The sequence below is a fragment of the Staurois parvus genome, unplaced genomic scaffold (genome assembly GCF_062004578.1).
Source record: "Staurois parvus isolate SC_StPar_1 unplaced genomic scaffold, SC_StPar_1.0 ptg001260l, whole genome shotgun sequence".
Taxonomy (NCBI): domain Eukaryota; kingdom Metazoa; phylum Chordata; class Amphibia; order Anura; family Ranidae; genus Staurois; species Staurois parvus.
The window spans coordinates 106,960-122,164 of NW_028319056.1; the positions used below are offsets into that span (position 1 = coordinate 106,960).

The 15,205-nt window shown below is 41.3% G+C and overlaps 1 protein-coding gene across 1 annotated transcript; it reads right to left on the reverse strand.

Moving 5' to 3' along the window:
- Positions 1 to 730: 730 nt before the first annotated feature.
- Positions 731 to 14,887, reverse strand: LOC149437747 (serine protease 27-like). The gene is made up of 5 exons (XM_089660666.1): positions 14,845 to 14,887; positions 9,097 to 9,259; positions 5,446 to 5,720; positions 2,387 to 2,556; positions 731 to 1,282 (listed from the first exon to the last, which is right to left on the reverse strand). Exons 1-5 carry the CDS (start codon positions 14,885 to 14,887, stop codon positions 953 to 955), a joined length of 981 nt encoding a protein of 326 aa, XP_089516792.1. The 3' UTR covers positions 731 to 952.
- Between the last annotated feature and the right edge of the window lie 318 nt (positions 14,888 to 15,205).

Here is a 15,205-nt window from a genome sequence, read left to right on the forward strand (position 1 = left end):
ACTTCTGGTTAGTGTGCATTGTTACCCTAGGTCACCACAATTGGGACTTTTTATGATCACTTTTTATTGTGTCTCATTTAATTCCTAGCGCTGCACTTTTATTTTATTTTCATGTGAGGATTTTTTGGTTATCCTGTGTGCCTCAGTTGCTTGTTTATTGAAAGCGCTCACTTTTTTGCTCTCTGGCATTATTGATTGAATGTGCTTCAAGCCCAAAATGTTAAATCCAAGAGAAACTCATTTTCAAGTTATTTTAATATCAATTTTCAATCTGCAGCTTTCCTTAATATAATCTCAGGTGATCCTGCCACGGATGTCTTTGTTCAGCTACTTTCTGTTATAGGATGACAAAGCTCTGCCCCATCTCCCAGCTGTGAGTTTCAAACCTTTATTTCTGAATTGGAATGCCTACAAAAATAGATTGTTTTTGACCTTTAAACCTATCAAATTGTTACTGAAATAAATACAACTGAGGGTATACAAAACATTTTTATTTATTTTTATATATAAGCATTTTGAACATTATTTAAATAAATAACAATATAATAAGAACAATTGTTGCTGAAATAAATAATAGGTCCATATTATTATATTATATATTATTTAAGTGTTTTGAACATAAATATAAAATAACAATATAGTAAGAAAATAAATATTTTTCTTCAATAAACACACATAACTTACACGCACAAGTAAAGACACTCCAAAGAGGTTAAACAATGCTAAAAATTTAGCTATTTAAAAAAAAATGAAAATAAATAAAGTCAACAATGTTTTTAAAGTGTCCATCTTTGTACCCAACACAGAGTACGTCTATCACACAGATAGGTTGGCTGCAGCTAACAAATCCGATACGTAGTTTCACATTGATTGTTTTTAGGTAAAGCCACTTCCACGATTTAAAAGGTTTTATATATAGGGAGACATGGAAGCAAACGTGTGATGGGATTTATCATGAAAAGAACATAAACCAGAGGGGGATGAAGATGGTGACCATGTACAAGGCATAAATGTGAGATGGAGCACCAGACGGCAATGCTCCCATGCTGGCATACCCTTTATACAAAGTTTCATTTCTCAGCTCTGAGGAGGATGTTAATGTGTTCCCAATTCTGTCATACATGAGAGATGGCACGTTGGTCATGAGCCAGGACATGTAATACTGGACATTTGTGTAGACTCCGGGCTGGTTTGGCTTGGCGCAGCCAAATCCCCAGCTGATAATCCCAACTTGAACCCAGGTGCCATTGACGTTGTGAACCAGAGGGCCGCCGGAGTCACCCTGCAATAATAAGGGGAGAAAGTGGCAGAGTTTTCATTAAATATATTAAGAACCCATATGGAAGAAAAATATATTTGAAATATTTTTCCCAAATATATTGACATATATTTGAAATACTACAATTTTGGCCGTATTATATATATATATATATATATATATATATATATATATATATATATACTTCATGTTGAAATGTGTTTTTATTACCAAATACATGAAAAATATAAAAACATAAAAATATAAATATTTTTAAAAATACATTTCAAATATACTGTATGTCTTTAAAAATACAAATCTACATTTTTGGAATGCCTATACAATTTTTTGTAAAAATATATGTTAAAATGACTTTTTCATATGTTAAAATAAATCTAAAGAATATATTTAAAAAAAAATATATATTTAGTGATAAGAACGCATTTCAATCTTCTATATATATATATATATATATATCTTAGATTGTAAGCTCCCAGAATCAGACCCTCCTAGCCCTCTTGTATTGAACTGAATTGTCTCCCGTTATATTGTAAAGCGCTGAGCAAACTGTTGGAGCTATATAAATCCTATATAATAATAATATTCAAATATATTTTGAAATATATTGAATATGGTCACAATTGTAGCATTTCAAATATATGGCAATATATTTGGGAGGAATATTTTTAAAATATATTTCAAATATATTTTTCTTCCACGTGGGTAGTTTTTAATAAAGACTTATTCTTGAGATGGGACCAAATAAAATAAAAAAAAATTGCCAGTAAATTTGTTACTATACATAATTCAACTCTACAGCAATCCCACATAAAATGCATTGGAAATGATTGCAGCGCTGCGCACACAATTACTAATTCGTATTCGCAAAAATACCAAAGTAAATATCCAATTCATAAATTCATGCGAGGAAAGAAGAGTCCCCATCCCTCCTGAACTTGTTAATTGCAATTTTCAATAAAACCTTTTCCATTTTTTGCTGAGTCCCAGTGCTTCTCTATGCAAATGCAAGCAGATCATGGCTGGTGGGAGGGGCCAGCAAGGTGCTGTAGGTGTTTATTGTCTGTTAGCAGGTCATCATGTTAGTATCATACCAGTATGTTGACCTACCTTGCAAGCGTCTTTTTGTCCTCCCTTGTACCCGGCACACATCATGTCTGCATGGATCAGATTCATACTAGGCCTGTACCTAAACACGGAGCGATACATGGCCTCGCAGTTCTGGTTGCTGATCACAGCCACCTGCACCTCCTGTAGGGTTGTGGGGGATGGGAGCGGAGCTGGGAAAAACAAAGAACAAAGCATTACTATTAAAGCTTCTCTATGGCGCCACCTACTGGCCATCAGCCTGAATAAAAAGGTTTTGGGAAAAATACGGAACTATAACATCTCAAACTCATGCAACGGATTGCTAAAATAACGGCACAAAATGAATGTTCTGGAGATGCAAAAAGAACCCCCTTGAGAAAAAAATTAATGACAACTAAGGCTACTTTCACACTGATCCGCCGCAAAAACGCATAGGCGTTTTTACATCACTTTTGCCGCGCTTTCCGAGCATTTTTTAAAGGACACGTGACTTCTCAGAGGCATTTTTGAAGCACTTTTCAGGCGTTTTCCATTGATTTCAATGGGAATATGCATTTTTGAGGCACTTTTTAGGCGCTTTTCAGATGTTTTTCAGGCATTTTCTATTGATTTCAATGGGAAGAAGCATATTTGAGGCTCCTTTCAGGCGCTTTTCAGATGTTTTTCAGGCATTTTTCAGGCATTTTTCAGGCGTTTTCCATTGATTTCAATGGGAAGAGGCGTATTTACCACAAGGCAAACAAGGCATTCTCCTAGGGCGGTATTTTTCAGGGGAGCAGCGTCGCCCCCTGGAATAAGGGATGGAAGAAGGGATACACGTAGCATGGGGACCAGGTGGGATCTGAGAGAGACTGTAGGCTGCTTGATGGTGTATGTGGAGCCCGTCTCTCATTCCCGGGGATGTTCGGAGCTGTGAAGGTGAGTGTCTACTCTCTCTCGCTAGGGTGTGTGTGTAGGGGGGGTGGCCAGTGTATCAGGGGTGGTGGTAGTGGAAGGCTCTCTTGGGTAGGGGGGGGGGGGGTGTTGGTCGGTGTCAGGGTCTCTGGGGAGGCAATTTTTGTGTTGCCTAGGGCAGCATGAAACCTAAATACACCACTGTCTACAGGTCAAATTCAGGGTTAATTTTACAGAAAGGTATAACTACAAATAAAATCAACTCGGGAAGCTTCAATAATTGTTGTACTTTCTGGGTAGGACGCGGGGTGGGTGGAGAGGTGCGGAATTGTATGTTTCATGTGACTAACGTTCCACTTAGCTCACGATATTAACGTGTCTTTTGACATTTTGTTACAAAGCTTACCTTTTTCTTGTAACCCTCTCCCACAATCTCATATACATAAATATAAATGTAAATGTCCACACCTCAATCCAAAAATATAAAATTGTGTAATAAAGTCCAAAAATAGAAAAATAAAATGGAAAGTAAAGTCCAAATAAATAACAATAGTCCTTTTGTGTGTAAAACATCCAAAGAATATCCAAAAATATCCAAAAATATCCAAAAATATCCAGAATCTTCCTACTCAATCCAAACGATCCTCAAAGAACGAAAAATAATATAGTGCATTATCCTTAATACATATTATTGTGAAATGATATCATGCAATCACATCAGTGATCAGGATAGATAAACGAATAAGTGATGGTGAAATCACCTCAATCCTGTGCTCTTAGTGAGAGAACACTGCATAAGTGAGAATAGAACCACACAGTGTAATCTAAATATTAACAACCGTGACATAAGTGTCAAAGCAGTGCCACACTCTGTAAAGGGATATGGTTGCAATTACCCTCTTGTTGTTTAAATAGAGGACATATAAAATACTTAAATCCCCAAGGTAGCCTTCCTGCGAGGTGCGTCTTCCTCCCAGGAATAGACAGTGGGGTCCCTTTTTCTTCCAAGGTCAAATCCCTCAAAGAGACCACGGTCCCCGTATCTCTCGGGTGGAAAATAGGAGCAAACTCAGTGGAGTGTCATAAAAGTACACTTTAATTAGGTAGACTCACATTTCAGTTAATACCGTCCATCTCCCCCTCCGTTCGTTCGTACACAGAAACAAAAATGGCCGCGCTGCTCCTTCCGGCTGCAGCGTCTGAGCGTCTGACGTCACGACCCTGACGCGTTTCGTCACTTCCGACTTTTTCCCTTGTGAAAAAGTCGGAAGTGACGAAACGCGTCAGGGTCGTGACGTCAGACGCTCAGACGCTGCAGCCGGAAGGAGCAGCGCGGCCATTTTTGTTTCTGTGTACGAACGAACGGAGGGGGAGATGGACGGTATTAACTGAAATGTGAGTCTACCTAATTAAAGTGTACTTTTATGACACTCCACTGAGTTTGCTCCTATTTTCCACCCGAGAGATACGGGGACCGTGGTCTCTTTGAGGGATTTGACCTTGGAAGAAAAAGGGACCCCACTGTCTATTCCTGGGAGGAAGACGCACCTCGCAGGAAGGCTACCTTGGGGATTTAAGTATTTTATATGTCCTCTATTTAAACAACAAGAGGGTAATTGCAACCATATCCCTTTACAGAGTGTGGCACTGCTTTGACACTTATGTCACGGTTGTTAATATTTAGATTACACTGTGTGGTTCTATTCTCACTTATGCAGTGTTCTCTCACTAAGAGCACAGGATTGAGGTGATTTCACCATCACTTATTCGTTTATCTATCCTGATCACTGATGTGATTGCATGATATCATTTCACAATAATATGTATTAAGGATAATGCACTATATTATTTTTCGTTCTTTGAGGATCGTTTGGATTGAGTAGGAAGATTCTGGATATTTTTGGATATTTTTGGATATTTTTGGATATTCTTTGGATGTTTTACACACAAAAGGACTATTGTTATTTATTTGGACTTTACTTTCCATTTTATTTTTCTATTTTTGGACTTTATTACACAATTTTATATTTTTGGATTGAGGTGTGGACATTTACATTTATATTTATGTATATGAGATTGTGGGAGAGGGTTACATTGGATTATTGAAAAGGTGTTTGTTGTTTGCACTTTCAAGGGTGAAAGTTTGACTTTTCAGAAGGGAGCTATAGAGTATTGGTTTGTATTACCTTTTTCTTGAATGTTCCCCCAGCCAGTTGCCCAGCATTGGGTCCCTTCTGGAAGTTGAAGAGTCGGAGATGGTAGGCAGATGGGAAGGATGTAGGGTGTGAATACCACAGGTTCATCTAGTACAATCAGGGCGATGTCCCCACCAGATCCATCTACGGTGTAATTCGGGTTTATGATGACATTTTGGACTTCTCTGGCCACTATGCTGCTATCCTCCAGGCTGGTGAGCCGGTGCACCCCAAGGTAGACTGAGTAAATGGAGATGTTCAAAGGCCTGTGAGAGAGGAGTTAGTATATAAACATTTACAAGATGGGTCGAGGTAGATCGAATATGACATTTCAAAGTTTTATAAAGCATTCATGGATGAAAAATATTCATCCTATTTATAACCCACCCTTGTGTCGTGCTATCTGGTCTATAATGCCTGGGGGGAGGGTGGCGGGAAGGTGTACCCAATCATGTGACCACTGTGATTGGCTATCATAGTGGTCACATGATTGGGAGCCTGGTCCCACCGACTCCTGATCATTAGCATAGATCAAGAGCTGTCTCTTGGCAGGGCCATCGTAATAGTATCATAGTCCCCTGGGCAAAGTAATGCATTGGGGCCCCTACCAGCCTGACACAATTTGCGCACCTACTCTCAAGAATGAAAGCAAAAATAGTTGTTAGAATTAAATATATATTTGTTAGTACTTTCAGTAAAATTGATTTTAAACAATAGAAGAAAATGCCATAAATCAAAGACTAATCAACACAAAGGGCACAGAATGAGGGGGGGGGGTCAGGAGGACACAGTACAGAGGGATTCAGAAGGGCACAATACTAGGACCAGGAGGGCACAATACAGGGGGAGTCAGGAGGGAACAATACAGGGGGATCAGGAGGGCACAGTACAGGGGGGATCAGGAGGGCACAATACTGGGACCAGGAGGGCACAGTACAGGGGAGGTCAGGAGGGCACAGTACATGGGGAGTCAGGAGGGCACAATACTGAGACCAGGAGGGCACAATACTGGGACCAGGAGGGCACAATACTGGGACCAGGAGGACACAGTACAGGGGGAGTCAGGAGGGCACAATACTGGGACCAGGAGGGCACAATATTGGGATCAGGAGGGCACAGTACAGAGAGAGTCAGGAGGGCACAATACTGGGACCAGGAGGACACAGTACAGGGGGAGTCAGGAGGGCACAATACTGGGACCAGGAGGACACAGTACAGGGGGAGTCAGGAGGGCACAATACTGGGACCAGGAGGGCACAATACTGGGACCAGGAGGGCACAGTACAGGGGGAGTCAGAAGGGCACAATACTGGGACCAGGAGGGCACAATACTGGGACCAGAAGGGCACAGTACAGGGGGAGTCAGGAGGGCACAATACTGGGACCAGGAGGGCACAGTACAGGGGGAGTCAGGAGGGCACAATACTGGAACCAGGAGGGCACAATACTGGGACCAGAAGGGCACAATACTGGGACCAGGAGGGCACAGTACAGGGGGAGTCAGGAGGGCACAATACTGGGACCAGGAGGGCACAATACGGGGACCAGGAGGGCACAGTGCAGAGAGAGTCAGGAGGGCACAGTACAGGTTCTAGGATGCTGCCCGGGCCATCCCAGGACAGCTTAGAAAAAAGAGCGACTGTCCCGGCAAATCTGGGACAGTTGGCAAGTATGATGTAATGTAAGATTATCATGGGGCCCCCAATGTACCTGAGGCCCCTGGGCAGTGCCCATGCATTAACACAGCTCTGTCTTCCACAACTCGGCCTCAGTGCTGGATGTGCGCTGTGAGCGTGCGTTCAGCTCGGAGACCTTTGTCTCCCATGTGGACATGAAAGCTCACCCACTTCTCTACCACACATATGGATTACAGGCTAACAACGAAAAAATATATTTTTTTCACAGTGAGTATAACAAGCATGCTTCACTGCATATACAGACTGATTGTACTGTTGGGGGTTTAGTAACACTTTAAGCATTCACACAGGCACAGTCACCATACTGTTTGTAGTATCATTGTCTCCTATGATCATCAGCTCCATCTACTGGCCATAATATAGTATTTTTCTAAAATACCTCAATCATAAAAAATGCTTTATGACCACTAGATGGAGCTGACAATTATAGGAGATAATCATATTAAAAATAATATGGCGATAGTTCACTGTGCCTGTGCGAATGCTTAGGGCACGGTAACATTTATACATAGATTCCCATGTATCTCCTTAAAGGGTAAATTCACCTTTCCACAAAAAAATAATAAAAGCATATATTTTTTGCAGGTAAAAAATTAGCATTGCACCTGTAAAGCATTGCACCAGCGATCTTCTGATCCCTGATGCCATGCAGGTCTCCTGCACACTGTCAGTGTATCTGCTTTCCTGTACATCCCATGCAGGCAAGCTGATACTTGTTGACAGGAAGACTCAATGAACTATCACAGTGCTCACAGTGCCCATTGTAGTTCACTGAGGACTACAAGCCAAGAGCCACTAAGATTTGTAGTCCATTCATTCACAGGACACTGTGAATGAATAATGTGGCTCTGTGGGCGCAGCCCCGCATGGCCGCGCTGTTTTTGAAAACTGACAGCTAGTATGGGGAACTTTTCGGCGGCTGCAGGATGAGGAACATGCTACATGCTATACTCTAAAAATGGGTGGAACATGTAACGTGTTCCCAAAGGTGAACTTATCCTTTCATTTTTACTAACCTGCTGCCTTTAGAATGAATGAGTGAATGAATGAATGAAGTGCTGTAGATTCCCTCTACTGGTCAAAAATATAATTGCAGTAATTTGAAATTCACTATATACCAAAAGTGTGCGGCCACCCGATCATCACATGAGCTTGTTGGTCATTCTAAAACAATCGGCATTAATATGGAGTTGGGAAGTTGCCTCCTTTCCTCATTTCCCTCTGCTGGCTATACCAGTTCCCACTCTTCTGGGAGGGATGTTGCAAGATTTTGGAGGGTGTCTCTGGGCATTTGTGCTCAATTGTGAGGCCAAGTGCTGAAGGTTGAAGTGAAGACCTGATGTACAGTAAGTGTTCCAATCCCTCCCAAAGGTGTTCAGTAGGGCTCTGTAGGTTGAGGTCAGGGCTCTGTGCAGGACACTCGAGTTCCTCTACACCAAACTGGTCAAACTATGTCTTTATGGAACTGGCTTTGTACACAGGGTCATCGTCATGGTGGAAAATAAAAGGGTCTTCACCAAACTGTTACTGCAAGGGAGGAAGAGCACTATTGTCTACAATGTCTTTGTATGGTGTGGTACTAACAGGACCCCTCACTGGAGACATTAAATGCAATCATTTGGAGAGGGGACACACATACTTTTGGCCATGTAGTTATTGTGATGGTTGGATGTCCACAAATGTTTGGCCATATAGTGTATGTTTTTGACCAGGTATTAACTGATTGATATCATGCCTAGAAAACAACGTATTACAGTTACTTTAGACATTTGCACATCTTACATGCAATGCCCAAAGTCAGTTTCTCTATTTCTGTTCAGTTTTGCCTTCCTTGTCTTGGCTGTGCCCCAGGCAGATGCCCCAATACTGCCTTCTCTTGTCCCCCCCCCTTCTTTCCTCGTGGGTATTCAGCACCAGTTTAACCTTGGATGGTCTGTTTCCTTACATCGCAAAGCAGTGTGCAGCAGTCAGAACTACAGACTTGGTGATGAGGGACCCGCCACATATCGACATTCCATTCATCCGTAGCTCAACCTGCCATGGCCAAGCACCCTTTCCGGCATCTCCCCCGCCGACAATGCGACCTTCCACCATTGGTCTCCCGCAGGCTGTTCAAACAGAGGAGAATAGGATTATTTTTCCATACCTGTCCTGTTGTCATATCAATAACTAGACTGAAGCTCAAATTTCTTCAAGGTGAAAGGAACTCTCCTCCAAAGCTAGCCATACATTAGTAAAATTTTGTGAAATTTTTCATTTTAGGAATCTTTGTTTGATTTTCCAAAAGTTAGTGAAGTCAAATTGATGTTCGTTTGTTTACTTCATTGATGAGAAAATTCCAAGGAACAGGACGGAATTTTTTTTTTGAAAACAAATTTCTAACAGAGTTTTCCCTCAGGAAAGTATATTCATTCCAAAATTGAATGTTGACAGCAAATACAATATTGTAGTACTTTTGGCTGACAGGTCATTTAATATTCGGAGAACTTTATGTTTGAACATTTAACAATCTACTAGTGTTGTCACCAGATCAGGTGTCCAAATTGGAAGATTTCTCCTCTGTTCCTGTTCTTGTGAGGACTGTAACATTTTGGTTTCTTATAACGTTTTATCTTAAGCAGGCCATAGATGGTTCAAATCTCAGCTGGTTCAGTTGGAACTGGCTGAGATTTGAACCATCTATGGGCAGGCTGATTGTGCCATCGATCAACTTGGGTACAACCAGCATGTTGGATTTTTACATGTAATTATTGCCAGCAGATATAGCCACTAGCAATAATCACTAATGGTGGCTCCATGCCACCACTCCTCTTCCCCCCAAACCAACCCTCACCAGGAGAACACAATAGTTTAGTGGGAGGGATTCCCCCATCAACAATTGCTGTGTTGACGGGGGAAATCAAATTATTTTCTTTCCTGCAACCCACGGTTGCAGGACAGAAAATCACATCATGTATGACTGGCTTTAGTCACAGTGGTCACCAGAACAAATGGAGAAGATAAGGATACCAACACCATTTAAAACTGAAGTGCGAGGGATAAAACCTCTTCCTTTTTCTGAACTACAGATATTAGTAAATGTCTGTTTAGTCTCTCCCAGGAGATTCTTTCCCAGAGAATATATGGCAAATTTTCTGGCAAATCATCATGCCACTTGAATGGCACGGTGGATATACGAGCGCTAGGGTAGCATAAAATAAATATAAAATAATAAAAGATCAGCCGCCAGCATAAAAAGGAAATACCTGAATCCTCTAATGTATTGTACAATAATTGAAAAAAATGCAGCGCTTCATATTGAAAAAATGACATAAATAAAAGAATGAATAAAAGTCTTTAAAAAGTGCAACGTGGCAAACGTGATTCCTTAGATGGTTGTTAAAATAACGTGACTTCCGTGGTTCATGCGGAGTGAGTATATAATGTACTAACCAGATAGCACATGGTTATGTGCGTTGGAGTAAATAAGACCTACTCCAAAGGTACTCTGGGAACCGGAACTCTGCAAACAGGTGAGGTCGTCAGGTGGGGTTGAGTCACCAGATGTCATCAGACCAAAGCAGATTCCGTTATTCCAGTGTAATGTGTGATCATCACATAGGGTACATCATGCAGTATGGATTTCAGCCACCGGGGGGATCATGTACATGGGTGTGCGTCTCCTACCATGGGACACCTTGATGGGGGGGGGGGCTCACAGTTTCCAAAAAAAAAAGGGAGACCCCCCTGTACAAGGACTCATGACCTATACACTACCCCATCACTTCTGGATGTAAGTGTCAGTTGTTTTTTCTACTCTTTATTTTTTGCTTGCAATTGTAACTCCTGTAGTTATAATAAATACTACACTATTGGAGTTTTCCTTTTTTTTTCTGGGCTCATTTTTTTTTTTTTTTTGGAAACTGTGAGCCCCCCCCCATCAAGGTGTCCCATGGTAGGAGACGCACACCCATGTACATGATCCCCCCGGTGGCTGAAATCCATACTGCATGATGTACCCTATGTGATGATCACACATTACACTGGAATAACGGAATCTGCTTTGGTCTGATGACATCTGGTGACTCAACCCCACCTGACGACCTCACCTGTTTGCAGAGTTCCGGTTCCCAGAGTACCTTTGGAGTAGGTCTTATTTACTCCAACGCACATAACCATGTGCTATCTGGTTAGTACATTATATACTCACTCCGCATGAACCACGGAAGTCACGTTATTTTAAACACCATCTAAGGAATCACGTTTGCCACGTTGCACTTTTTAAAGACTTTTATTCATTCTTTTATTTATTCTTTTTATTTATGTCATTTTTTCAATATGAAGCGCTGCATTTTTTTCAATTATTGTACATCATGCCACTTAGTTCTCCATGTCATTGATATCGTACTATGAGCATTGTCCTCTAGGGGAAATCTGGGGGATGATATGTTGACATACGACTCTACATACACACTTAGCTTTACAATCCTCATCTACACAATATCTCATGCAGTCAGTTCAGGAATTCCCTTTCTTTCATCAGCACCAGCTGACAGATAAATCAGACCTGAACAGACCTTCTAATTACCGTCTAATTAAACCCGTACATTCTCCTACATTTCTCTGAGAGCTCTAACACTTCAATAGCCACATTTAATGTCTGTATATAAGTAATATTTATATTTACCTGATTGTGCCAAAATCCCCGGGGATCCTGAGAAAAGAAGAGGTGCAGAGAGGGGAGGAGAGGAGAGGAGAGGAGAAGGGAGGGGAGGAGAAAAGAGGGGAGAAAAGGAAAAGAGAGGAGAAAATGGAAGAGAGGAGAGGAAGAGAAGGATTGAGAAAAGAGAGGAGGTGGGAAAAAGTGTGTCATGGAGAGAGAGCGAGAGAGGAAAAAAGTGAGAAGAGAGAACAATGAAAGAAAAGAAGAGAAGAGGCAGGGAGAAGAAATACAGACAGGAGAAAAATAGACATGAAAGATGGGACATACATGGGGGGTAGTAAGGGAAGAGAGAGAAAGAGAGAGAAAGAAAGAGAGAGATTGTTTAGACATACTATCAGTTCTGCAGAAAAGCTTTACTGGATACGATACAATAGATTTACTGAAAACAATACATTATGTGTAATATATAATTACATAGAAGAACCTTTCAGATATGTTTTATAGCTTTGACTGTACTGAACAGTAATGAATGGAGATATCTGGTTGCCCAAGGCAGCTATACTATGTTAGCATTGTGCTGCATGTATATCATCATCCTAATGTACAGATAATACACAGGAACTGCAATGATCAATGCAAAAAGTAATTGCAAAAAATGTTCCACCCCCAATACACTAAAGTGGTCAGGGCTTGTTTTTCCCCTGACCCCCAACATACGGAACATTTTTCCACTGGCTACCAAAGTAAGGAGCATTCTTCCCACTGACCACCAATGTAGGGAGCATGCTTCCCCCTGATCACCAATATAAGGGGCATTCTTCCTCCTGACTACCAATGTAAGGGACATTCTTCTCCCTCACTACTAATGTAAGGGACATTCTTACCAATTACCACATACATAGGGAGCATTCTTCCCATTGGCCACCAATGTAAGGGCCTTTCTTCCCCCTGACCACAACGTAAGGTGTATTCTTCCCACTGATCACCAGTGTAAGGGACATTCTTCCCACTGACCACCAATGTAAGGGACATTCTTACCACTGACCTCCAATGTAAGGGACATTCTTCCCACTGACCACCAATGTAATGAGAATTCTTCCCACTGGCCACCAATGTAAGGGACATTCTTCCCACTGACCCCCAATGTAAGGGACATTCCTCCCACTGATCACCAATGTAAGGGACATTCTTACCACTGACCTCCAATGTAATGAGAATTATTCCCACTGACCACCAATGTAAGGAGCATTCTTACCACTGACCACCAATGTAAGGGACATTCCTCCCACTGATCACCAATGTAAGGGACATTCTTCCCACTGACCCCCAATGTAAGGGACATTCTTCCCACTGACCCCCAATGTAAGGGACATTCTTCCCACTGACCCCCAATGTAAGGGACATTCTTCCCACTGACCCCCAATGTAAGGGACATTCTTCCCACTGACCCCCCAATGTAAGGGACATTCTTCTCACTGACCACCAATGTAAGGGACATTCTTCCCACTGACCACCAATGTAAGGAACATTTTTCCCACCAGCCACCAATGTAAGGATAATTGTTTCCATTGTCCACCAGTAGAAACATTCATAGTTACATAATTAGTCTGGCTGAAAAAATACAAAAGTCCATCCAGTTCAGCAGAAAAAAAAAAGTTATAATCCTAAACCCACAGTTGATCCAGAAGAAGGCAAAAACCAGCAAAGCATGATACAAGTTGCTCCTGCAGGGAAAAAATTCCTTCCTGATCCCCCGAGAGGCAATCGGATATTCCCTGGATCAACTTTACCTATAAATGTTATATCCAGTTATATTCTGTGTATCCAAGAAAGAATGTATTATACATGGAGATCATATCCCCCTTATGTATTATACATGGTGATCATATCCCCCCCCTTATGTATTATACATGGAGATCATATCCCCTCTTATGTATTATACATGGAGATCATATCCCCCTTAAGTATTATACATGGAGATCACATCCCCCCTTATGTATTATACATGGAGATCATATCCCCCCTTATGTATTATACATGGAGATCATATCCCCCCTTATGTATTATACATGGAGATCATATCCCTCTTATGTATTATACATGGAGATCATATCCCCCCTTATGTATTATACATGGTGATCATATCCCTCTTATGTATTATACATGGAGATCATATCCCCCCCTTATGTATTATACATGGAGATCATATCCCCCCTTATGTATTATACATGGAGATCATATCCCCCCTTATGTATTATACATGGAGATCATATCCCCCCTTAATCTCTTTCCTCATAGCTGAGCTCTTCTATGTCTCTTATCAGTTTGGTTGCCATTCTCTGTACTTTCTCCAGTTATTATGCCATTATTAAGCTTTTGATCTTCCAGAACCCCCAGATCCTTCTCCACCATTGACCCCCCAGTTGTACCCCCCCTAGTATGTATGGTGCATTCATATTCTTAGCCCCCAAGTGCAGAACCTTACATTTATCAACATTAAACCTCATTTGCCACATAGTTGCCCAATTACACCGTGCATTGAGGTCAGCTTGTAGTCCCATCCCTGTGACCATCACATTTATTTGTCATGATTTGTAGATACAATATATTATTATTAACAGTGATTCCTTAAGCCTTTCACAACCTTTAAAAAAAATGGTGAAGCCTTGAAATAATTTTCCGGTTTCAGCAAACCCCTGCTAACAATTTCCATATCTATGGCCAATCTAACATTAGCGGAGGGTCAGGGGGACACAAGCCCCTTACTTTTGTGGTCAGTAGGAAGAATGCCCCTTTCAGAGAGCTAAAAGATCATTAGAGTCAGTGATCTGAGAGGCAGATATTACTCATAGCTCATGAAACCCTTAGCAACTTCTGGAGGAACCTTGGATGAGGAAGACTGATGTATACATTGTAAAGTGATGTCATTATACTGAGCTGTATATCGATAAATACAGCAGTAAGAAGCATATTCTATAAGAAGATGGACAGAAGGTGTCCCTGGACTATGGTGGATGTGTTGCAGAGCTGGGATGGTTGACTGTTACTCACTTTTTTGGAAGAGCACCAGAAGAAGGGACAGAAGTCTCCACATGATAGTTCAGTGTAAAGCTGATAGCTCCTTGCTGTGGTTGGATTGCTGTGATGGTCTACTGTCACTCTGTAATACAGGGCTCTTTTATAGGACCACAAAGCTGATTAACTGGTTTCTGGTCATTGAACACGAATTAAACCAATCCTGTTTCAAACCTCCCCCAAGGTGATGAAACACTCTAATTATCAGAAGTAACCGAGGCAATAATATATAATAACATATAAAGATAGAATGGATGACAATGGAGTGATGGATGACAAAGACCAAACGGTCCATTGAGTTTACCCATTTTTTAGTTTTATGATTTTTTTATGCTTT